Source organism: Podarcis pityusensis, assembly GCF_964106645.2.
Source record: "Podarcis pityusensis genome assembly, chromosome: 15".
In the NCBI taxonomy this organism is placed as follows: domain Eukaryota; kingdom Metazoa; phylum Chordata; class Lepidosauria; order Squamata; family Lacertidae; genus Podarcis; species Podarcis pityusensis.
Genome location: NC_138040.1, coordinates 17,626,272 through 17,650,550, shown reverse-complemented (window position 1 = coordinate 17,650,550; position 24,279 = coordinate 17,626,272). Strand labels below are relative to the sequence as shown.

General features: G+C 45.3%; 1 protein-coding gene across 2 annotated transcripts in view; it reads right to left on the bottom strand.

The window, feature by feature from the left end:
* Positions 1 to 24,279, bottom strand: part of BARX2 (BARX homeobox 2) — a 45,712-nt gene that overhangs the window by 6,056 nt on the left and 15,377 nt on the right. For both annotated transcript variants that reach the window (XM_080983697.1, XM_080983698.1), the window contains exon 2: positions 5,463 to 5,760. In XM_080983697.1, the coding sequence (XP_080839823.1) occupies positions 5,463 to 5,760 (298 nt within the window). The remainder of the gene's footprint in view (positions 1 to 5,462; positions 5,761 to 24,279) is intronic.

The following is a 24,279-nucleotide window of genomic DNA, read 5'->3' as shown; positions in this document are numbered from 1 at the left end:
AGTTTTAATTTTTATAGATGTGGAGAAGGCCTTTGACAACATCTCCTGGAAATTTATGATGGGAAACCTAAAAGAAATGGGAGTGGGACGGGGTTTTGAGAATGGGATTGAGGCGATATATTCAGAGCAGAAAGCTAAATTGATAGTTAACAATGTGGTTACAGAGGAGTTTAAAATTGAAAAAGGAACACGACAAGGTTGCCCTATCTCCCCTTTGTTATTTATCTCGGTTCTGGAAGTGCTATTGAATATGATCAGAGGGGACCGGTTGGTGGAAGGAATCCAGGTCGGACAGAAACAATACAAATTAAAAGCTTTTGCAGATGACCTGGTTTTGACCTTGCAGGAGCCAGAGTCTAGTACGAAAAGAGTATTACAACTGATTAATGATTTTGGTCGGGTGGCTGGATTTAAATTGAATAAACAGAAAACTAAAGTTTTGGGGAAAAACTTAACAGATACAGAGTCAGAACGGTTTCAGAAAGAGACAGAACTTAATGTGGTTAAAAAAGTAAAATACCTAGGGGTAAACATAACATCAAAAAATCTAAGTCTATTTAAGGATAACTATGAAAAATGCTGGGCAGAAATTAAGAGAGACTTAGATAGTTGGTCAAAACTGAAACTTTCTTTGTTAGGCCGAATTGCTGCTATTAAGATGAATGTATTGCCAAAGATGTTGTTTTTGTTTCAAACACTTCAGGTTTTGGACAAGATGGAGTGCTTTCAGAAGTGGCAAAGAGATATTTCTAAGTTTGTCTGGCAGGGCAAAAAGCCCAGAATTAAGTTTAAGATATTAACTGATGCGAAAGAAAGAGGGGGCTTTGCCCTGCCAGATCTAAAGTTGTATTATGAGGCCGCAGCGTTCTGCTGGCTAAAAGACTGGCTACTTCTTGAAGACACTGACGTGCTGGATTTGGAAGGGTTTAATAATGCTTTTGGATGGCATGCATATTTATGGTATGACAAGGTTAAAGCAAATAAGGCCTTTAAGAACCATATTGTCAGAAAATCACTGTTTAATGTCTGGACAAAATATAAAGACTTGCTGGAAAATAAAACTCCAAGGTGGCTTTCACCTTTGGAAGCTAAGGCCCGAAAAAGACCCAATATGGAGGCTAAATGGCCTAAATATTGGGAAATATTAGAAAAAGACGGAGACAATTGGAAATTGCAGAGTTTGGAGAAAATGAAGGATAAAGTGCGAGACTGGTTACATTACGCTCAGATTAAAGAAGTTTTTAAAAATGACAAGAAATTAGGGTTCCAGGTGGAGAAATCGAAATTAGAAACAGAATTGTTAGAACCAAAGACTAAGGTACTTTCAAGGATGTATAACTTGCTGTTAAAATGGAATACACAAGATGAAATGGTCAAATCGGCTATGATAAGGTGGGCGCAGGACATTGGGTATAATATTATGTTCGAGGACTGGGAAAGGTTGTGGAGTATTGGATTGAACTTTACCGCATGCAATGCTTTGAAAGAAAATGTAATGAAAATGATATATAGATGGTATATGACCCCAGTCAAACTTGCAAAAATTTACCACCTGTCTGATAATAAGTGTTGGAAATGTAAAGAAAGTGAAGGAACATTCTTTCACCTCTGGTGGACCTGCCCTAAAGTGAAGGCGTTCTGGGAAATGATTTATAATGAACTGAAAAAGGTATTTAAGTATACCTTCACTAAGAAACCAGAGGCCTTTCTTTTGGGCATTGTCGGCCAAGGGGTGGTAAAGAAGGACCAGACATTTTTTATGTATGCAACAACAGCAGCAAGGATACTTCTCGCAAAGCACTGGAAAACTCAAGATCTACCCACACTGGAAGAATGGAAGATGCAACTGATAGACTATATGGAACTGGCCGAGATGACCGGCAGAATCCGTGACCTGGGAGAAGAGAAGATGGAGGAGGATTGGAAGAAATTTAAGAATTATTTACAAAAACATTGTAATTTGAGTGAATGCTAAGCAGGATGCCAGATCATAAATAATTGAGCACCACTAAACTAGATGATTTAAGATAATAAGTGAAATTGAGAAAATATGAACTTTTCTGAGAACTATAAGATTATAAATATACAGATGGGACATAAGAATGCAAATAAGATAATAAATTGCTGACAAAATGTTATAACGATGAAAGTGGGAGCGGGAGATGTGAGGAAGTCCAAAGAAAATGTGAAATTATGTTAAGATATATGTTACACTGTTTATTATGTTTATTTTTATTGTAAACTCCAATAAATATTTATTAAAAAAAAAACAAAAACAGAAGAAGTGATCAGCCAGGCCATCCACTAGTTTTCAAGGAGGAGGAGAGTCTCTTGAGAAAAAACATGCATGCGTGGCCATTTTTTGAAGCGTCAAGGGAAGGGCATCTTGAATTTTCAACCAGGAAAGGAAAATATAGCAACATCTGCTGCATCTTTGGGAGGTGATGCTGGGAGCCTGGCGGAGGTTTTGCCATCACTGAATCTCAATCTTCACACAGGAAAGGCACCTGGTTGGCAGCAGGGGCTCATCGCGGCGAGATTACCTGTAACCCTTTGCAAACTGGTTGCTGCGCCTGTTTAGAAACAACAGGCACTGCCTAGGAAACCAAAGCAACAAACAAGAGGGAGGGAGAGAGGGAAGGGGCAGGAGTTGCCAGAGCTGCGCTGGCTCATCATGCTCAGTCACGTAGGATGCCAAGGCTTATTAGTGCCAAGAGAGTCGTGTGTGTGATTGATGGTGTTGCCCAACCAGTCATGCGAGGTTCTGAGCTGGCACCACACTAGCCACCCAAACCCTTGAATGGAATCAGGACCCCTTACGAGAGGGACAAAGGAGCCCTTGGTGCTGAACACTGTGGGCAAGAGCCCTTGGTGTACGGTGATGGCAGTGGATCTACAGGCAGCGGCAGCTGATGCCCATGACAGTGTCCTATACCTCCCATTGTTCTAGGTGCATTTTGTGGCAGGGAATTTCATTTGCACAAGCAGTTTCTGAGTTCTGGGCGCAGTACTGCGCCTAAGATTTCAGATTAAAACTGCAGAGTGGAAGGAAAGAAGGACCTTTTTCCTGTCTCCCCACTTCCAGCTACTCTCTGAAGATTGGAGAAGAAACCCTCTTAAGAATATCAGGGAGGTGGGCAGGGGAAGGACTAGAATCATGTGGGAAATGAACATAATATTTTAGCTGTTCATTCATTTCAGCTTTGTATTCTTGTTATAAAAAAGCGCACCTATACATTCTGTTGTTGCGCCTATAACTTAGGTTTAAGGTGCCATTTAGCTCCTAGCTTTTATATCTCAGTTTCTAACGCTGGCCCATAGGGGGGCTGGTAGGGCAGAAGCCAGGGAACCTGACAGCAGGGGGTGCCAGAACTAAGTAATTCGCAAGCGTGTCCTAGAGTGGACGCACTGGGCGGGCCTTGTCCTCCAGCCAAGGTGGAGAGCTTAAAACCACTTTCGACATGGGGAAGCCCCAAGTGGAGGAGGGGGCTATCAATGGCTACTAGCCATGATGGCTACCTCCGCAGCTAGAGGCAGCCACGCATCTGAAAACACAGGAGGCTAGAGTGCTCTTGTGCTCATGTTCTTCTTGCTGGTTTCCCAGAGGCATCTGGTTGGCCAGTGTGAGAACAGGATTCTGGACTAGATGGGCCATTGGCCTGGTCCAGCAGGCTTTTCTTATGTTCTTAAATGGACCTGGCATTTGAAGAGCTTTTAAGCTCTCCACATCACTCAGATTTAACGTGCGCAACTGCAACCAGAATTTTTGCCTAGCATTTCTGATCAGCAATGCAATCATTGAATACTTTTGAAACAAACATATAGCGTATTTTTCTGTCTATAAGAGGCCCCCGTGTATAAGACCCCCCCTATTTTTGGGGACCCCAAATTAAGAAAATAGGGGGAAATTGCCCCATGTATAAGATGACCCCCCCTTTTCTTAACATAATTTTAAAAGAAAAAAACCTAGTCTTATACACAGAAAAGTACGGTAATTAAAGTCTTCATTACCCCAAACCTTCAGTAATGTGATGAATTGGTGCAGAGGCTCCCATCTTAGACTTTTCCCTACTGGCCTATAAAAATAAGCAACATTTCCTTTCCCTACTGATTGAACCAGCATCCCTTCTCTTTCAGTGGAAACATAGGGATCAGCCTTTCAAAGGGGTACCAGGAAGGAAGGAAGGAAGAAGCCTTTTCTCTCTTCTTCATAAGTATCACTGCACATCAATTCATGATGGCATGTGTGCGTTTGAAGCATTCCCACAGCCCTGGTATGCATTTTCCACTGATACAATCTACTCATGTCTCCTTTGATTTTATCTTCTTCTTTTTTATTTAAGGCAAGGGTGCTTTGAAATCTGACCCGACCATGTGACCGAGCACTCCACTGGGAGCAAGCTCATCTCCACGTGCCCAGGCACCACGGCTGTGCTCTCAGCTCCTGAACAGCTGAGAGGAACATCACAAGCCAGCATCCTGGTGAGGCTGGGAGGAGGACCCGGCCGCCAAACCCAGCTCAAGAAACACGTTTGTCCAGAAACGGAAGCCCGCAGAGAGTTTGCTTCTGCAAATGATGCGGCGAGGCTAAAGTGTGGAGGTTTGAAGTGGGGATATTTGCAGGAATTCAAAATGGCAAGGATCTGCCTGTTGGTCCCAGTATGTTTCCGAGCACAATTCAAAGTGTTGGTGCTGACATTTAAAGCCCTAAACGGCCTCGGCCCAGTATACCTGAAGGAGCGTCTCCACCCCCATCGTTCTGCCCGGACACTGAGGTCCAGCTTCAAGGGCATTCTGGCGGTTCCCTCACTGAGAGAAGCCAAGTTACAGGGAACCAGGCAGAGGGCCTTCTCGGTTGTGGTGCCCGCCCTGTGGAAATCCCTCCCATCAGATTTCAGAGGAATACAGAGGAAACAACTATCTGACTTTTAGAAGACATCTGAAGGCAGCCCTATTTAGGGAATTTTTTAATATTTAATGCTGTATTGTTTTTTAACACTTGATTGGGAGCCACCCAGAGTGGCTGGGGAAACTCAGCCAGATGGGCGGGGTATAAATAAATTATTATTATTATTATTATTATTATTATTATTAGTCCTCTCTCTGGTTTGTGCAGCAGCAAATGGGTTCTTGTTTATTCATGTGTAAATAGAAAGATATAATTGAAAGGAGTGACACCTTCCATACAAGTTAGGCAGATTAAACACAGAATGTGTTTTGTTTTCAGATGGCCAGTGTAGAAGTTTTTTTAGGTTTTACAAATTATCAGTAGGACAAAAGGGCGATTCCTTTCCATTTAACTTGCTCGTTGCTAAATAAATATGGGGGAATATTTAAGATTTTCAAGTGGTCAGGCTTCCCATATATATATATATATATATATATATCAGTGTTAGCTTCTGGAAATCAGAATACTACAGCACGATAAAAAGCAGTTCTGGGTTAAAGCCCCCTCAACCAACCTGTCTGGAGTGGAGAGGTACTTCTGCTTCTGGAACTTCTTCTCCAGCCCCATGAGCTGCAGCTCTGTGAAGATGGTGCGGCTGCGGCGAGGCTTCTTCAAGCGGGGCGCAGACTGCTCCGCCTCCGACTCGCTGCTCCCGTGGGTCTCGCTGGCCTGGGTCTCTGAGCAGGTGCTCCCCGGCGTCGGGTGTGGTGAGAGGACGCGGGAAGTGCCGGCGGCAGGGATGAAGTGGGAGACGGCCGAGGGCTGCCTGGTGATGACAGAGATGAGAGGATAGGCCCTCAGAGAAGGGGAGCCTGGGGAACAAGCATCAGAGAAGGAGAGGGGTTATACCACAAGTTAGGGCCTTTGCAGGAGAGGTTGAATCATCGTGGTTCAGAGCCGCCCAATCAGAGCAAGGGCGATTGGGCAGGAAGAGGGGACATCCTGAAGTTGCATGCATGAGCTTTGTGCCTCCCACCCTAAGCCAGGCAGAAGCTTCACGGGTTTCGGGATGGAGGCATCAGGATTTAATACTACAATGCTATAATTTACCGGGAACATTTAGGGGAGTAGCCTAGTCTCCCATGTCCACTGGCTGACTACACGCCACTGCTGATTGCCTGTGATGGCCTGGGACTCGGGCTCAGACTCGGAACCAGAGGAGTCTCAGTCTGCACCGGATCCTTTGCCTCAGGCATCACCTGAACCAAGTCTGGGGCCTGACCCTGAAGAGTTCTAGTCCGCACAGGTTCCCCTGCAAAAACACCAGCTGGGCCGAGTCAGGGGCCTGAGCCTGCCCTGGCTCCAGATGTGGGGATTACCTCGTTGCCTTCAGCTGGGCCATCACTTACAGCTGCTCCACTACCGGTTTGGTCAGGGGAGGCTGAGGCGGCCCTTGGGTCTAGTAACCCACCGACGCCTCCTGAGCTGTAGAGACTAAGGTCTGAGAGAAGGAGAGACCTGAGTACTCGCAGGAGGAGTGCTCACCTTTGGGCAAAACAGGGAGGTGAGTCGCTGGGGGATCAGGACCGGCCATTCCCCGACAAAGATAAAAGGCTGTCGGACCCCAACCCAGGTTGCAGAAGCAACATTGTTGTATGCCAGAGATCCTGTACCTGTCCTTGCCTGGTTTCCTGCCTTGTGTCCTGCCTTGGCCCTGTTGGACTGACTCCTAGCAGAACCCTCGGATCCTGGACCGGCCCTGGACCACGTTTCATGGGTTACCCCCGGGCCCAGCACATTGCCCTATGCCTGTTTGGTTGAAAATAACTCTATGCTCAGCAGGACTTGTTACCATATTGGCATGGACAGCCTTGAGACTATTTGGCCTGTCAACCAGGCCAGTGTTTGACAGCCGCAAACGGAGCCCAAGGCTCAAAAGCTCAGCTTCTGTCTCAGCTGTGCACAAACATCTCTAGCCTTCACCACTGTGTTTACTCATGGATGTGTGAGCTCCTTTCTTTGCTCAAATGTACCCGAAAAGAAGTTCTATAAAAAGCGCCACCACCAGAACGCGTGAAAATTGGACGCATTATGCCAAGTCTCTCGAGCCAAGACTGAAGTGGCTGTCGCTTCACCACCCTTCTTTGTATGAACGAGGAGACAGACATCTGCTCCTGACATGCTCCTGTGCTGCTTCCGAAATTGGTGGGAGATCGTGTCAAGGTAAAGGGCCAGCTGGCCACGTCCTCCTGACCAGCCTGAGAACATCCCATTTCAGTCAGCAATGGCTGCGGTTCAACAGCAATGGAGACCCAGGACAAGTCTCCTTCCACTGCTCTTGAAATCCCTGCTGCACCCATGAACGGTAATCGGAAAGAAAGATCAATATATCTGCACCAAGTCTGGTTATGTTCCTAAATGTGTATTGAATCTTTTAAAAAGACCCACATTCCCAAGCTCTAAGGCTAGGACAACATTTCTGTGCTGGAGTCTCCTGCTTAGTTTGCTTGTGTGTTAATTAAGACACTTTGCCACTTTGCCATCTTTCCTCTATGGTGAGACATATTGCATTGCTATTTAAATTCTAATAATTATTTCTGAATTCACATTGCTCCATATAAACCAGCATGTGCAAATGTTATATGTCCCTTCATTTGTCTTGTTTTGGGGCCAGGCATTTCCTAATTTTTTAAAAAGCTGTGCTTAAACTGACCATCCTATTCAAAAGAGGCTAAGAAAGCTACTTCCATGTTAGGTTTTCAAAGGGGTTGCAAGGACTTTCTGTTTTTACTTTATTTATTCCATTGCATTTCTATCCCACCTTTTTCTCCAAGGAGCTCAAGGCGGAATACATAGTTCCCACACTCCTCACTTAATCCCCACAACAACCCTGTGAGGTAGGTTAGGCTGAGAGGTGGCAACTGGCCCAAGGTCACCCAGTGAGCTTCATGGCCAAGTGGGGGATTTGAACCCGGGTCTCTCAGGTCCTAATCTGACACTGTAACCACTACACCACACTGATGTAGTGCAAGCCAGGACAGGCATTTGGCTGAGCTAGGTCATCTTCTGTGATTGTGGCTTAATTTGCAGTTTTTATTTGGACACATTTATACTGCGATTTTTTAAATTGTATTTTTAAAAAAAAGAATATTGTGAATTGCTTTGAGCTGATGGCTCAGCTGGTAGAGAGGAGGGCTGCAAGCTCCTGGCTCAGTTCTGGCTTAGCTTTGTTTAGGGAAAGGGTTGTGGCTCCACACAGTGAGCATAAGCTTTGCAGGTTCAAGTCCTGGCATTTCCAGACAGGACTTGGAAAGAGACCCTAACCTTGGAGGTCCACTGGTCAGGGAAGACTGACCCAGGCGGACCACCGGTCTGACTCAGTGCAGAGCAGCTTCCTATTATTGTAAACAGTTTGAACGGATAAATAGAAAATGAAACCGTTCCACCCCTGAACGCTGCAAGCTCACACAAGCTTCCCACATTAAAAACAATCTTAAAAACGAAGACAAAACTCAAAAACTAAACAATCAGCAGAGACCAGCGGATAAGAGGTTGGCCGCAAACTCAAATGACACAAGTTCTATTCTGAGTTCTGACTCACTCCATGACCTTTCACAAGTCATTTTACGTCTCCATCTCCATTTCATTTACTGACACCCCAATCTCTAAGAACAGTTACTTGGAAGGGAGCCCCATTGACTCTGAAAGCACTTTCCCTATGTGTCTCAGATATGACATTCTCAGCAGTGGCAACAACAACAACAACCCTTTAAGGTAGGCTTCAGGGGAGAGAGGATGTCTTGCCAAAGGCTGCCTAGTGAGTCCATGGCTGGGTGAGATTTAAACTTGCAAATCGTTTATTTAATGCTGTTGGTGGTTGGAGCACTGGGCTGGGACATGATTTAGACCCCCACCCAGCCCTGAAGCGCACTGGGTGATCCTGGGCCAGTCATGAGCTTTAAGAGAGTGGGGCCCAGTTTAGCCCAGCATCTTGTTTCCATGGGAAGCCTTTGGGAAGCCCACAAGCAGAACAACACTCTCCTCCCTTGTGTTCCCCAACAACTGATATGTCTGAGGCATACTGTGTCCAACAGAGGAAGCAATACATAGCCAACATGGCTAGTAGCCATTGATGGCCTTCCATGAATTTCTCTAATCCCCTTTTAAAGCCATTCAAGGTGGTGGCCATTGCTGCAAGCTGTGCCAATAACTCCAAGTGTTTAAATACAGGATGCATGGAAGAAGAAAAGTACTTCCTGTGTGAAAAAGCCTGTCTTTCTGATCCAAAGAATTCTTTACCTGGATGCAGCAAGGATCTCTAAAGCTCAAAAATGGAAGACAAGGAGGGATCTAGACATTTTTCAGCGGTACAAAACCATGCAGACTCTGGCTAGGGCAGGGAAAATAACTTGCAAATTCTGTGTTTCTGTTTGGCGGGACTTTATTTCTTACACGTCAAACTTGGACATGCAAAACTCTCCCCATGCCAAATCGCAAAATTTGTGTATCGCAATGTGCTTTTCTTTTTTTAATATGTTATTTATTTATGTATAAAATTATACACCGCTTAGTCGTTAAAAAAAAGAAAAGAAAACCCTCAAAGTGGTTTTCCAAAAAAATTTATCAGTGAGGTGAATTGCCAATAATTTAAGACTTTCCAAAAGTTAAAATAACAATAAACTAAAAACAGATGAAAACTCACATCCTATACCACCTGATCTCTACTAATTTGCATGAACAATCTCTGCACTGCTCCTGTAGTTTGTGGTTTTGTTTATGTTCTTTCACATCTGTATCTTTGACCCTACATTAATTTAAAAGAATTCTTGCAAAACAAGAAAAAAAAGCCTGTTCTGAAACTTCCGACACTCAGTTTCATTGGATGACCCTGGTATCCTAGGCTGATGAGCGAATGAGAAAAACATCTCTCTATCCACTTTCTCCATGGCATGCATAATATTGCAGTGGTACCTCAGGTTACAGACGCTTCAGGTTACATACGCTTCAGGTTACACACTCCGCTAACCCAGAAATAGTGCTTCAGGTTAAGAACTTTGCTTCTTGATAGGAACAGAAATCGGGCTCCGGCGGCGCAGCAGCAGAAGACCCCATTAGCTAAAGTGGTGCTTCAGGTTAAGAACAGTTTCAGATTAAGAACGGACCTTCAGAACAAATTAAGTTCTTAACCCGAGTTACCACTGTATATACTTCTATTGCATATGCACATTTCTTTTCTAAACTAGAAGACCCTGTGATTATTTTGACTGCCCTTTGCTGAACCTTTTCAGACTCCAAAGCAGGGGGTCAGCAATATTTTTCAGCCGTGGGCCGGTCCAGACCATGTGGTGGGCTGGACTATATTTTTTTGGGGGGGGGTGTAAATGAACGAATTCCCATGCCCCACAAATAACCCAGAGATGCATTTTAAATAAAAGCACACATTCCACTCATGTAAAAACACGCTAATTCCCGGACAGTCAGTGGGACAGATTGCGAAGGCAATTGGGCCACATCCAGCCCCTGGGCCTTAGGTTGCCTACCCCTGCTCTACAGTATCCTTGTGATAGGCCTAACCCACCAAAATGAGGTGGGTGGGTAGCCATGCAAAGCCCCTTGAGTCCCTTTGAAGATGGCCCAGTCCAGAATTTCAGAGAGAGAGACTCATTTTATAGGCAGAAATGGTAAAAAAAGACTTTCAAGTCTTTTGGAAAGCTCCCAAACCCCGCATGCTTCCCATCACACGAGGCTAAAGTCAGCCAAAAACATCTGCTGGGAAGCTTTGACTGCACTCCTCAAGCCCGCTGGACGTGACACAATTATCTATACGTGGCCTTCAAACAAGATCCCATTTCAAAAGTTTCAATTAAGATCCAATGCCTCAAAGGAATCCCTTTTTCTCCACGCCTGCCCGATCCCCGCGACATGGATCCACACAGCAGATGTTATAATGGGGAGACAGAGACGAGCAGGAAAATGAAGCTTTAATTAATTGCGCTGTCTGAACACCCGCAATGGCAGGACACTTTTTCCTCCCAGGCAAAAACAAAGACAAAAAAAACCACCACACCTCCCTCCGAAACCTCAGCTAAATCTCTTAATGGAATAAAAGGGGGAAGGAAGGAAAGATTTATGGATCAGCTCCTTCTTGGCATGCCAGGCTTTGCTCGGAGGCAGAAATGTGATCTTTGCTGAAAACACCGTGTGGTGCAGAAAGGTAAATAAGAGGAGAAAATGAATGAACTTGAGACAGGAGGACTGTAAATCTGCTGGCTGGGGAACATCAAAACAGTGGGGGAAACTGAAGAGAGCTCCGTCTGCTTCTGGCTTGGCCTATGGCAGTGCTGGAGAGCAAAGGCCTGCAGAACTGACTGCCACTGACCATTCAGAACACATCCTGCTGCTGCCACCTTTGGCGCATGCGCATTCCTGGGCCCCCAACTAGTCCAAGGAAGGAACTGATAAAGGAAAGGGTTTATGGGGAGAAAATACATTTTGATTAAGGATAGGGAAGCTTGTGCAGGGCCACATAGCCTTCAGGGTAATGTTATGGGGGCCACAGGCGAAAGTGGGTAGGGCAACAAATGCATTGATTACCTTGGTACAGTAGCCTAGTTTCTGCACGTGCACCTCCACGCACAACCATCTCCATCCACAGCTCAAGAAGACATTCCAGCCAGGGGAAAACACTCAAAAAAGGGATAGAATCATAGAATCTTAGAGTTGGAAGAGACATGAGGGTCATCTAGTCCAACCCCCTGTATTGCAGGAATCTTTTTGCCCAGTCTTTTTTCCTATCTCAGCGAAAGCATCCATGGCAGATGGCTATCCAGCCTCTGCTTAAAAACCTCCAAGGAAGGAGAGGAGTCCACCTCCTGAGGGAGTCCGTTTCACTGTCAAAGGGCTCTTACTGTCAGAAAGTTTTTCTGAATGTTCAGTCACAATCTCCTTTCTTGTAACTTGAAGCCATTCGTTCTACCCTCCAGAGCAGGAGAAAACAAGCTTGCTCCCTTCTCCACGTGACAGCCCTTAAGGCAGGGGGTGGGCAACCTAAGGCCTGTGGCCCAGACGCGGCCCATTCGCCTTCTCAATCTGGCCCGCAGACGGTCCAGGAATCAGCCTGTTTTTCCATGAGTAGAATGTGTCCTTTTATTTAAAATGCATCTCTGGGTTATTTGTGGGGCATAGGAATTCGTTCATTTTTGTTTTCAAAATACAGTCATACCTCATGTTATGTTTGCTTCATGTTACGTCCTTTTAGGTTACGTCATGCGACGACCCGGAAGTACCGGAAAGGGTTACTTCTGGGTTCTGCCGCTCGCACATGCGCAGAAGCACAAAATGACGTCATGCGCAGAGGCGGCAAATCACAACCAGGGCGTGTACAGACGCACCACTGCAGGTTGCGCTCTTTTCATGTTGCGAACAGGTCTCTGGAACGGATTCCGTTCGCAACCAGAGGTACCACTGTGTAGTGCAGCCCACCACATGGTCTGAGGGAGGGTGGACCGGCCCCGGCTGAAAAAGGTTGCTGACCCCTGCCTTAAGATATTTGAAGATGGCTATCATATCTCCTCTCAGTCCCCTCATACTCAGCTCCTTCAACCGTCCGTTTGTGACACACTGAGCCTGTGGACAAGCTGAACAAATGGGGCACAGGCTTGCCCCAGAAGATGCCTTTGCACCCATCCTTGGAAGAGAAACTGCAAATCAGAGGAGAGGGCAGAAACTACCATATTTTTTGCTCTATAGGACGCACCCGATCATAGGACGCACCTCGTTTTAGAGGGGGAGAACAAGAAAAAAAATTCTCCCCCTCTCTGCGCAGCGCCCCTTCAGCGAAGCGGCAGGAGAAACGGAGCCCCTTCCATTTCTCCTCCTGCTTAGCTGAAGGGGCGCTGCGCCTTAGCTGAACGGGCACCTACCCTTCAGCGAAAGGAACCCGAAGCCTCCGGAGCGCGGCGGGAGCTCCCACCATGCTCCAGAGGCTTCAGGCAGCTATCTTTGAAGCCTGGAGAGTGAGAGGGGTCAGTGCGCACTGACCCTTCTTGCTCTCCAGGCTTCAGTGAAGGCAACCCAAAGCCTCCAGAGCGCAGCAGGAGCTCCCGCCACGCTCCGGAGGCTTCAGGCGGCTATCTGGAGAGTCTTATGGAGCGAATGCAGGTATCTTGGCTTCAGTGAAGGCAACCCGAAGCCTCCGGAGCACGGCGGGAGCACTCCCACTGCGCTTCGGAGGCTTCGCGTTGCTATCGCTGAAGCCAAGGAGCCTGCATTCGCTCCATAAGACGCACACACATTTCCCCTTAATTTTTGGAGGGGAAAATGTGCTTCTTATAGAGCGAAAAATACGGTGTTTTGGGTCACTCCTTTGTGCTTCCAGCCTGCTGACGGCACGACTTTAAATTGCTCAGCTAAGCTGTCCGAATTATCATAATTTCACTTGACAATTATATTGATCAAGTGCTAACAATTAAGGGTGGGAGGAGCCAGTTCTGAGTTCATCCCCCCCCCTCCAGGGTGCATTTTCAGCTTCTAGATATGGAACTGAACTTCTGGTCACTGTGGCTTCTAAGTCAGCTATCCAAGGGAAGAACTGCATGGCAAGAGTTGCCCTGTCCTTCTGGGCTACAAATTGTCACCCAGATCTGCTCTTAGATCTGTTCAGTGTGAAGAATGCTTTCTCTTCATTGACAGAAAACCTCCACTGGTATCGGTGAGGAGCTCCTCCTCCTCCTAACTGCACCGTCAGAACTGTAACTAAGAACTTATTAATTTTATTTACTTCACAAAATTTATAAGCTGCTTAACCATTAAAAAAAAAACCAAATGAACCTGAAAGCTATTTACAAAAAAAGATAAAACAATAAAGCTATCACTAAGAAAAATTAACAATCATAATGTAAAGCCTTTGAAAAATTAAAATAACAATAGACCAAAAATAATAAAAAACAGATTAAAACTTTCATCAACTTTCTAAATGTCTGGGTAGACTTGTCTAAACAAAGATGTTTTCAGGAAGTGCCAAAATGAGTAGTACAGCCTGAGATTGAGCTTGCTTTGTCTTCCTTTTCCCCTGCGTGTCTTTTTGGGTTGCAAGTCTTTTGTAAGCAGCTTGGACAGCGTTTTGGCTAAAGGGTGAAATAGAATTGCCCTCTATGTTCCCTGTTCTTCAAATTCCATGATTCTCATTAATCTAAAACTTTCCCCCTCTGTTTGGTTCCTCTGCGATGAGTGGTATCGGAGCCCTCTCTTATTAGCCACCTCTCAACGCGGCAGTATAATTCAGACATAATCACCGTAATTAATAAATTTGACTGAATTCAAAGCTCCCATGCCCGAAGGCCCTGGGAAGTTTTAGTAAAAACTAATCAGGGGGATAATTAACACTTTACGATGATGACAGTTCTCCGCACTGCTGTTTACAACTTCAAGATAAATGCCCTGACAGTAACTAATTAGCTCCAAAAATATGTGACGACCTGCAAGCTTTGGAAATGCAAAAGGGTTTAATAAAGGCAACCCTGGAGACCTGCCCATAATCCTTTATGCAAAAGCAATTTATAACCCCGGTTTAACAAGTCCCCATCCAAACTCCACCCACAGCATGTAGGGTTCATGCATCAGCCCTGGTCAGGGGCTCATCCTGCACAGGTCCAAAGGCTCAGTGCAGCCCTCCAGGGCTGCATCCTTGTTGCAATGCTCAGCTGACTTAATGTGCCTCCACCATTAGACCCTCACCAGCTTTGGTGACAAGCAAACTGGAACCATCAACGGCAAAGGCAGGCAGGTTGGTATCTGGATTCAATTTTGAGATGTGAAATAGGAACCCAGGAAGCCTCGTTATCACACAATCAGACCATCCTCCCATCTAACTCAGTACTGTCTACTCAGACCGGCAGCACCTCTCCATGGTTGTGGGGTAAGAGTCTAACAGCCCTATGCAGAGATGCTGGGCATTGAATCTGGTACCTCCTGCACAACAGCGGATGTTCTGTCGATGGGCTTCTCAGCAGCAACTCCACAAACTATCCAGGAAAAAGGAGGCACCGGCTACGAGTTCAAATTCTACGCACACTTAATGAATTTCCAAGTAAACATGTGTGAGATCAGACTCTCCAACCCATCTCTGCATTCCAAGAGGCGCTTTATTAACGCTCTGTGTTTGTGTGAACGCACACCTAAATATAAATCAATCAATCAGTCGCTGGCTTCCCGCTCTGTTAATTATCGCAACATCCATAAGCAAACATGAATTCCGGGCGGCTGACTCAGAGCTTACACAAAGGGCGCTTCAGGTTTCACAAGCCCACCCTTGTGGCCGGTGCCAAGAAAATGTTCGCTGCAAATGCCACTGCCTTTTTCCTGCTCCCAACGTGTAAAAAACATTTGATGAGTGACACAGAAGGATGGAGAGTGAAATTAATTGTTTGCAAACCAAGAACTGCTGTCCCTCTGAGATCGCTGACTTTCAGGAAATGCATTTGTCTTACAAGGAGATACACTTTCTCAGAGAAGTGCCACGCAGGAAGCAAGCATGGATTGGGAGAGGGGGGAGAAGACTGATTCAGTTCACAGCCGAAGGCAAACCTGCTCAATTCACACTTTAAAAAAGTGGATTGAAACAATTCAAACTTCTCTGAATTTTGCAATGCAGTTCTCCAGCAAAGCAGGGTGTGCAAAATTGCACAGACTGGGACAAGGCTTCTCAATGCCTGTATTAGTGACAATAACAAGCAAAACGCATTGCATTGGGGAAAATGCTTTGCAAAATTGTGTATATTAGACAACAATTGCATACAAAAATGTCAGGGATTGATCCTGGGACCTTCTGCATGCAAAGCAGATGTTCTACCACTGAGGTACCTCCCTGAAGTACTATAAAAGAAAGAAAATGGGGTATGAGGGGAGAACTAAAAACCAACTGTTAAATATAGTGGCCATGTGTCCTACTTTACAGAGGACAGTCTCTGCTTGAAGGACTGCCCAGTCCAGGTCCAGTTTAAAGACTAATAATAATAATTTATTATTTATACCCCACCCATCTGGCAGGGTTTCCCCATCCACTTTGGGTGGCTTCCAACAAAATATTAAAATACAGTGGTCTGTTAAACATTAAAAGCATCCCTAAACAGGGCTGCCTTCAGATGTCTTCTAAAAGTCTGGTAGTTGTTCTTCTCTTTGACATCTGGTGGGAGGGTGTTCCACAGGGTGGGTGCCACTACCGAAAAGGCCCTCTGCCTGGTTCCCTGTAACTTGACTTCTCGCAGTGAGGGAACCGCTAGAAGGGCCTCAGAGCTGGACCTCAGTGTCCGGGCTGAACGATGGAGGTGGAGATGCTCCTTCAGGTATACTGGACCGAGGCCGTTTAAGGCTTTAAAGGTCAGCACCAACACTCTGAATTGTGCTTGGAAACGTACTGGGAGCCAGTGTAGATCTTTCAAGACCAGTGTTATGTGGTCTCGGCGGCCGCTCCCAGTCACCAGTCTAGCTGCTACATCTTAAAAGAACATAAGCAGGAAAGCAGTTTACTATCCAACCCCTCCTCCCAGGGAACTCTGGACATTGTAACTCTGCAAATTGGAATAAGGAGGTCTTCCGACAACTCTCAGCACCTTTGACAAACTAGGGTTCCCAGGATTCTTTGGTGAAGCCATGGCCCAGTCCTGGGATGGCTCATTTGGTAGAGCATGAGACTCTTATCTCAGAGTCATGGGTCTGAGCCCCATATGGGGCAGAAGATTCCTGCATTGCAGGGATTTGGACTAGAAGACCCTCACAGACCCTTCCAACTCTGCAATACTATTATACTGCTTTAGCTGTATAGTGAAGATGGCAGCATTAAGAGAATTCATAGCAAATAACACTTTCCCCCAGTCATGTTCCTTTCTCTTACGTTCTATTAAAAAACTTTTTTTTAGGAATCTAGAATTAGAAAGCATTCAGACACAAGCTTTCCAAGCATAGTAAGGAAACTCTGCGGAGAATTCCAGATTTGTTGGGACATTAACCAGCTCATCCATGAGAGCTACGGCTAGAAGCCTCGAAAAGTCAGCCATTAAATTAGTTCACTTAGGAAGTTCAGGAGCCTAAAAATGCTACCCTACTCACTGCAAGGTTGCCATCAAAATGTCAGCCCATATTCCCACTCCCGTTTAATTCAGATTCACCCTTTCCGGGGCAAACCCACTAAGTAAAAAGATCTTGTTGCCCATGATCTGCTGGTGATATCTCCACAGCCCAATGCAAAGTGATTCCCCTCCTCAAAGCACCCTTGAATGTCCTGAGCTGTGTTATTTTAATTCTTTGATCTCAGACCTGCCACAATAGGAAGAAGACCCTTCTCTTCCCTCCGCACCCAGCTCTGGGGGACAAAAATAAACCCAGTGGCCCGTTTTGCAGAACAGCTCCACAAACAATGCAATTTAGAAGGATGCATAATGACACATGATGGAATTTTGGCCGGCCGGCCAAACCTTTGTTTTTGTCAATTAGCTCAGTCAAATCTCTCACGGCTGGGTAATGAGGAGGGAACGGTATACACACCACCCCAATAAAATAAAAAGCATTGCTAACTGCTGAGCTTGCCAAGGCAGACGGGACAGGGACCCGGAGATGGCATCAAAGAGGCACATACCCTGCTCCTAACTAAGCCACAAGTTGAAGAGATTGACCTCCTGCCAAACTGTTTGCCTCTCGCTTCGGCACTTATCCTACTGCTCCTCACGCAGTGGGACTTAAATTAGAGTCAATAATTTTTGGCTTGATTAACCAGTTGACTTTTAGCTTGATTCATCTGTAGCTTAAGGTAGGGGTGCAGGAACCTCAGGCCAATATGACAATGCGGCCCTCTAAGCCCCTAAATCTAGCCCCCAGTACTCTCCCCAGACCATACCCCCTCGCTGGTTTAGCTTCACACCCCAACCAGTTTTGCCGAGACAGGATACGTCCTTGAACTCTGATCGCGACTCTTGTTTCCTGGAATGAAGGGTCGGGAAGGGGGTGTGAGTGAGTTTACAACCTAGCCTGCTGTACAAAGGTAAAATCTGCATGTGTTGCTCCTCCCACTTTTGCCTCTGGACCCACACATTGCTGGCAAATGGCCCTCGGAAGGTTGCCCAGGAGGGAATCGGCCCTTGAGAAGATTCCTTGCCCTACCTAGCTTTTGAAGACATTCCCATGATCTCTTGACCCGAGTCTCTTGTTTTAATTACTGTACTGCTTTAACAGGGCTGTTTTGTTACTACAGCATTTTAATTGTGTGTGTGTGTAATAATCTTATTTATTGATTTTCACAATAAAAACTTTACAAATTTTAACATAGACCGTAAATTATTTTATCGACTTCCCACCCTCCCCTTCCATGGTTTCCATATTTACCTTTGAATGCTGCATATTTCTCTATTCAATACATCCATTTAAACCCATTTATCTTGATAATTAACGCTGTGGCTCATATTTCAAGTCTTGCCGCTGTTTTCATCTTGCTACAGTATTTCTTTAAATATTCAATAAAAGGCCTCCAGTCCTCAAATAATCTTTTCGTCGTTTTGGTCTCTAATATTTGCTGTTTATCTTGCCAGTTCAGCATCATTTTCAAAAGCCATTCTTCCTTTGTTGGAACCTCACCTTTTTTCCATGGATGTTTATATTTTATTCTTTGCGCCCTTCATTTTTTTATGACTGTAACCCACTTAGAAGCCTATCCTAGCATGAAGAGGACTATAAACCGAATAATAGAAACTTATAATAAATAAATAATAATCCTGGCTAGGGAGGCTGTTCTGGGTTAACAGGGGTGGGCGTTGGATGTTTGGATCTCCCCAGTCAGGCACCAGACTGGTTTCAGAATGGCCCAGTGCATAGCTGACAATTTCTGGCTCTTCCACCTGCTAAAATAATATAAAGTCCTCAAGAGATCTAGGGCACGACGTGACTCAGTCGCAGAGGCAGCTGCCTTGAATCCCTTTCTGACTGGAGGAAGATTCAGAAATGCCAGCCAGCAAGCCCTAGAGAAGGTGTTATTCCAGGAAATATATTCCTCCTTCCTGTATCAGGAGTCAGTGCTCTGCTTTCATTTCAGGTTTGGCTGGACACTTCCCATGCACACCTCCCTAGTTTATTTATTTATTGAGTTTGTATATCCAGAGATAAGGGTGGAGATCAGGCCCAATCAGGTCAGGGGTAGTGGAGCACAGTGGTTCAAGCAGTGCTTTAAATCTCTGTACAGTGGTACCTCGGGTTAAGTACTTAATTTGTTCTGGAGGTCTGTTCTTAACCTGAAACTGTTCTTAACCTGAAGCACCACTTTAGCTAATGGGGCCTCCTGCTGCCGCCGCGCCGCCGGAGCACAATTTCTGTTCTCATCCTGAAGCAAAGTTCTTAACCCGAGGTACTACTTCTGGGTTAGCGGAGTCTGTAACCTGAAGCGTATGTAACCTGAAGCGTGTGTAACCTGAGGTACCACTGTACTTATGCCGCTTGCCAGCTAAAATATTGTTGGTAGGCATTGGTGTTGGCCGTTAAAACTCTACGTCCTGGTGAGGTGAGCATCCCAGGCGCTGCAAGTCAAGACATCTCATGAGCCTTGCTCCAAGAGTCATCATTTCCAGGAACTAAGTGGCCCTCGCCCTGATGCCGGGCTTTAACTGTAATAAGCCCAGTGCTCTCCTATGCTTTCTCACCTGAGGCCCACTTGGTTCTTATCTATTGCCACCTGTTAGAAGTCTATCTTGGCCTTAGCTGAACTGCATTAATAATTGAATCCAATGGCACTTACTTCTGAGTAGGCATGGCTATGACAGCTCCTCCAAGTGTCCCTATTTTCCAGGGACAGTCCCAGATATACAGAAGCTGTCCCGGTTTGATTTCATCCCAGAACGTCCTGCTGTTCCTTAGGAGAAATGTTGGAGGGTATGGAGTTATGCGACCCATCCAAACCAAGCAGATAAATAAATATACAACCTTTAGACGACATCAAAAGGCAGCCCTGTATAGGGAAGGTTTTTTTAATGTTTAATGTTTTATTATGGTTTTATATATGTTGGAAGCCACCCAGCGTGACTGGGGCAATCCAGTTATATGGGCAAGTATAAATAATTATAATTATAATGGAACAGGAAGTCCCTATTTTCAATGGAGAAATGTTGGAGAGTATGCCATGATGGCAGCCAACTGAATAACATATATAGGCCTACAGCCTTCAACATGGCTCAGAGTCATTCCCAGTGAGCTCAGTGGGGTTTACTTGTAAGTAGGCATGCACAGAATCACACTGTAATAAGCTGGCTGACAATCCTAATGATTATATCTTATGAACTGCCAGGTAGGCAAGGCATCCTTGATCCAAAAGATATGATAGAAGTGGGGTAGGTAAATCATCACCAAGGTATTTGTTGCAATAGAGGAGAGGCAGTTCCACCCACTGTGGTGCAGTGGTTAGGGAGTCAGACTAGGACCTGGGAGAGACCAAGGTTCAAATCTCCCACTGGGCCATAAAACAGCTCACTGAGTGGTAGGGGGACAGTCCCTGCCTCTCAGCCTAACCCACCTCTCAGGGTTGTCATGGGGATTAAAAGAGATGTGGGAAGACCCGCGTAAGCCAACTTGAGCTCCTTGCAGGAAAAGACGGGCTAGCAATGCAAAAAAGTAAATAAATAATTAGTAAATTTCTTCTGAGCCAGAGAAATGGAAGAACTTGGCTCAAAGACATGCAGCTAAGGCAAGGGAGAGCTGACATGGAAGCCTGGCATTTTCACGGGGTCTAGATCCATTTTAAATGATTTGTGGATCAGGGTGACTAAAGTTCCTTGTTTAGCAAGCTGTCCCCTGTGTACAAAACGAAGGCGGCAGTGCTTCCTGCACATGGGCGTCACAAGAGATTGGCCTGAGGATAGCCCAGCTGCCACCCTTTAAATAAATTTAAAAACCATTTCTCTGAGGCTGCCATGTGTCCAGATTTTCCTGGACATTACCAGCATTTCAAAGGAGGAATTGATGTCCAGGGGGGACGGGACCAGGCAGTCTTCCTAAAAGAAAGCTCAACGTTTGGGGTGTCTTGGTTTTTACTTTCTGAAATATGGCAACCCTAATTTCTCAGATGCAAGGCAATAATGAACAAGAAGGCCTTGTTATCCTGTAGGCTGCTAGTCCCCATTCATTGACTGCATGGATTCCTTGCTCATTCTTAGTTGCGGTGATGAATCTGCTCCATGTACCACTTAACATCGGCTGAAGCAATGGAGGACCCAGCCACCCCTCAGTATTTCGTAGGCCTTCCCTGGGAACATCTTCAGTGAGGGCAACTGCATAACGTCATTATATATTACTTATTAAATGTGAATACTGCCCTTTAGCCACATATCTCAGGGCAGTTTGCAACATAAACATACAATATAGAAGGAATTCATCTAATTAATGTTTATAAATATCATATTAGATTAAGGTCTGCTTAACGACAATAACAAGTCCCCCCCTTTTTTGTAATGCGCCCAGTTTTTTTCTGATTTGTTTTCTACATGAGTAGTATTTCTTGTTTCTTCATCTTTTTTGTGTCTTATCTTACCCTGTGCACTTGTAATTTTGAACTTTTTTATTTTTCAGTAAAGGTTATAAAATAGAAAAAGAAACCATACAATATACGTAGAAGCAATATAATATACACTACTTTGACCAAGTATAGGTTTGTTTGTTTTTTCCTTTTTGGAAACACTTGCCCTCCCAGCTGTGTTTATCCTTCCCAGGGTGTTCCCTACCATTAGGCAGGGTGAGGCAACTGCCTCAGATGGCAGGTGCCGCGTTGGGCGACAGCAGCGAGGGGTTGAAGGGCAGGGCTGTGGGATACCTGTCCTGCCCTGTGGCTCTAACTCGCCTGCTGCCCTCAGGTGTGGTGGAGAATGCTGTCCCGCCGCCAGTGCTGAAGCAAGAGTCAACAGCCAACTAGACCAATTGGCTCCAGTGCATGGAACAAGGGGTGTGTGTTTGTGTGTTTGTATGTGTGTGGAGCGGTGGGGTGATTGCCTACCTCAAGCAACAATGTGATCTTGGGTTTTTAATGCTCATGAAAGCAGACATCCTTAAAGCGCTGTGATAAGTGTGTGGGGGGAAGGGGACTGAGAAGCACAGTGGCAAGCCCTGCCTCTGAAACCCATGCATTAGATTCCTCTTTCTGCACATAGACATGGGCTTTCCTGAGAGAATGCAATGGAAGTCAAGCATCCATGTTGCAAGGAGCATCAATGTAGCATGCAAAGGAACATCAGTGCCTGCTGGAGATGTTCCCATTTCAGCAAGCCTTCTCAATGGAGATCTTTGTCCTGGGTGCTTTATACTGTTTTTGTATTAGTAGTAGTTGTAATAGTAGTAGTAGTAGTAGTAGTAGTAGTAGTAGTAGTAGAATTGCCTTTACATGTGCAATTGCACTAACTTTTTATATATGCAATTGTTTTATATTTGTTTTTATTGTATTGAAAACCATTTTGGAATGCCTCATCAAAAGTGATTCATAGATAACACTGGTCAACAACAAATTTGTTGTCTGCATTTTTTCAGTTGATTTAGGACGAATCTGATGCGCTGAATCCAAAAATCACTTTGGTTTTGCTCAATCAGGTCAAGTTTTTGAGCTATGGCCACATGTCATTTTTTTACGTTTTTGTTCACATGTACGCTTGTGTGGAGCATTTTAGAAGTTGGTGGGGGTAAAATGCCATGTCGAATAATTGTTTTGATTGGAAATGATTATTTTAATGACAAGAAGTATTCAGGTCCGATAGTTCTGGGTGATTATGTCGAAAAGGGATCAGTTTGAAGTCATAAAACCTCGAAATCTTCCATAAATTGGTGTGGCAAAGCATAAAGTTGGGGGATCAAAACTAAGTTAATGGGGCAGCCGACCCACAAAGTATCCTGATCTTCAGTCAGCACGTCGTCCTGTAGCTCATTGTGATGAAATTCCAGTGCCTATCTTCGGAGAACTTCCTGACATTAGTGACGAAGATGCCTCCAGTGTTGAAGGACATGAAGAAGAAGAAGTGGTTCTTGAAGATGATGCTCCACATTCATTTTCCCAAAAGGAGTTGAATGATCTAGTTCACAACCTCAGCTTGTCAAAGGACTCTGCCGAACTGTTGGCATCCAGATTGAAGGGAAAAAACCTCCTCTCTGACAGTGCTCGCATCAGCTTCTTCCGCAACAGGCATCAAGTGTACCTCCGTTTTTTCTCGGAAGAGAAGGACTTGGTGTACTGTGCAGATATTGCACAGCTTCTGCTCAAGCTTGGAGTGCCACAGTACGAACCCAAAGATTGGAGACTGTTCATTGACAGCAGCAAGCAATCACTGAAATGTGTTCTGCTACACAACGGCAACCAGTTTGCCTCTATACCCCGGCTCACTCGAGTACACTGAAGGAGAACTATGAAGCGGTGAAGTATGTGCTGGAGAAAATTGGTTATGATCAGCATAAGTGGTCTATTTGTGTTGACCTGAAGATGGTGAACTTTTTGTTGGGACAACAGTCTGGCTTCACCAAGTACACATGTTTTCTGTGCATGTGGGATAGTAGGGACCGTGCTCAGCATTACACGAAGAAGGACTGGCCTGTGCGGGAGGAATTGGTGCCTTGCAAAAAAAGGAACGTCATCAACGACCCTCTGGTGGACAAAGACAGAATACTCTTCCCACCGCTGCACATCAAGCTCGGCTTAATCAAGCAGTTCACCAAGGCTCTAGACAAGGATGGTGACTGCTTCACTTACTTGTGCCAGGCTTTTCCAGGATTGACCATGGAGAAGTTGAAAGCTGGCACCTTTGACGGTCCTCAGATCCGTCAGCTCATCAGAGATCCAGAGTTCGGAAACTCAATGAACGAAGTGGAACTGGAAGCGTGGAAGGCATTTGTTCTGGTAGTGAAGAACTTTCTTGGCTACAATAAGGCCAGAAACTATGCAAGAACTTGTCAACAACATACTGACTGCTTTCAGAAACCTGGGCTGCAACATGAGCGTCAAGATGCACTACCTATTTTCACATATGGACCGGTTTCCTGAGAACCTGGGTTCAATGAGTGACGAGCAGGGGGAGAGATTCCATCAGGACATGAAAGAGATGGAGACCAGGTATCAGGGTCGCTGGGACACAGTCATGATGGCTGACTACTGTTGGACTCTGAAGAGAGACCTCCCTGCCGCTGAGCATTCCAGGAGTTCCAAGAAACAGAAGTTCAAGCCCTGAAGTTTGAAAAATGGTGAAGCAACATGCAATTTACGTGTACTTACCTTTATCAATGCCCACCATTCAGTTTACATTAAACCTGACCTGATGGAGAGAAACGGATGCCATTTCCTGATTCAGCAGTGCAAAAATACCCTAAATCAGTTGTAGAAATCTAGACAACAT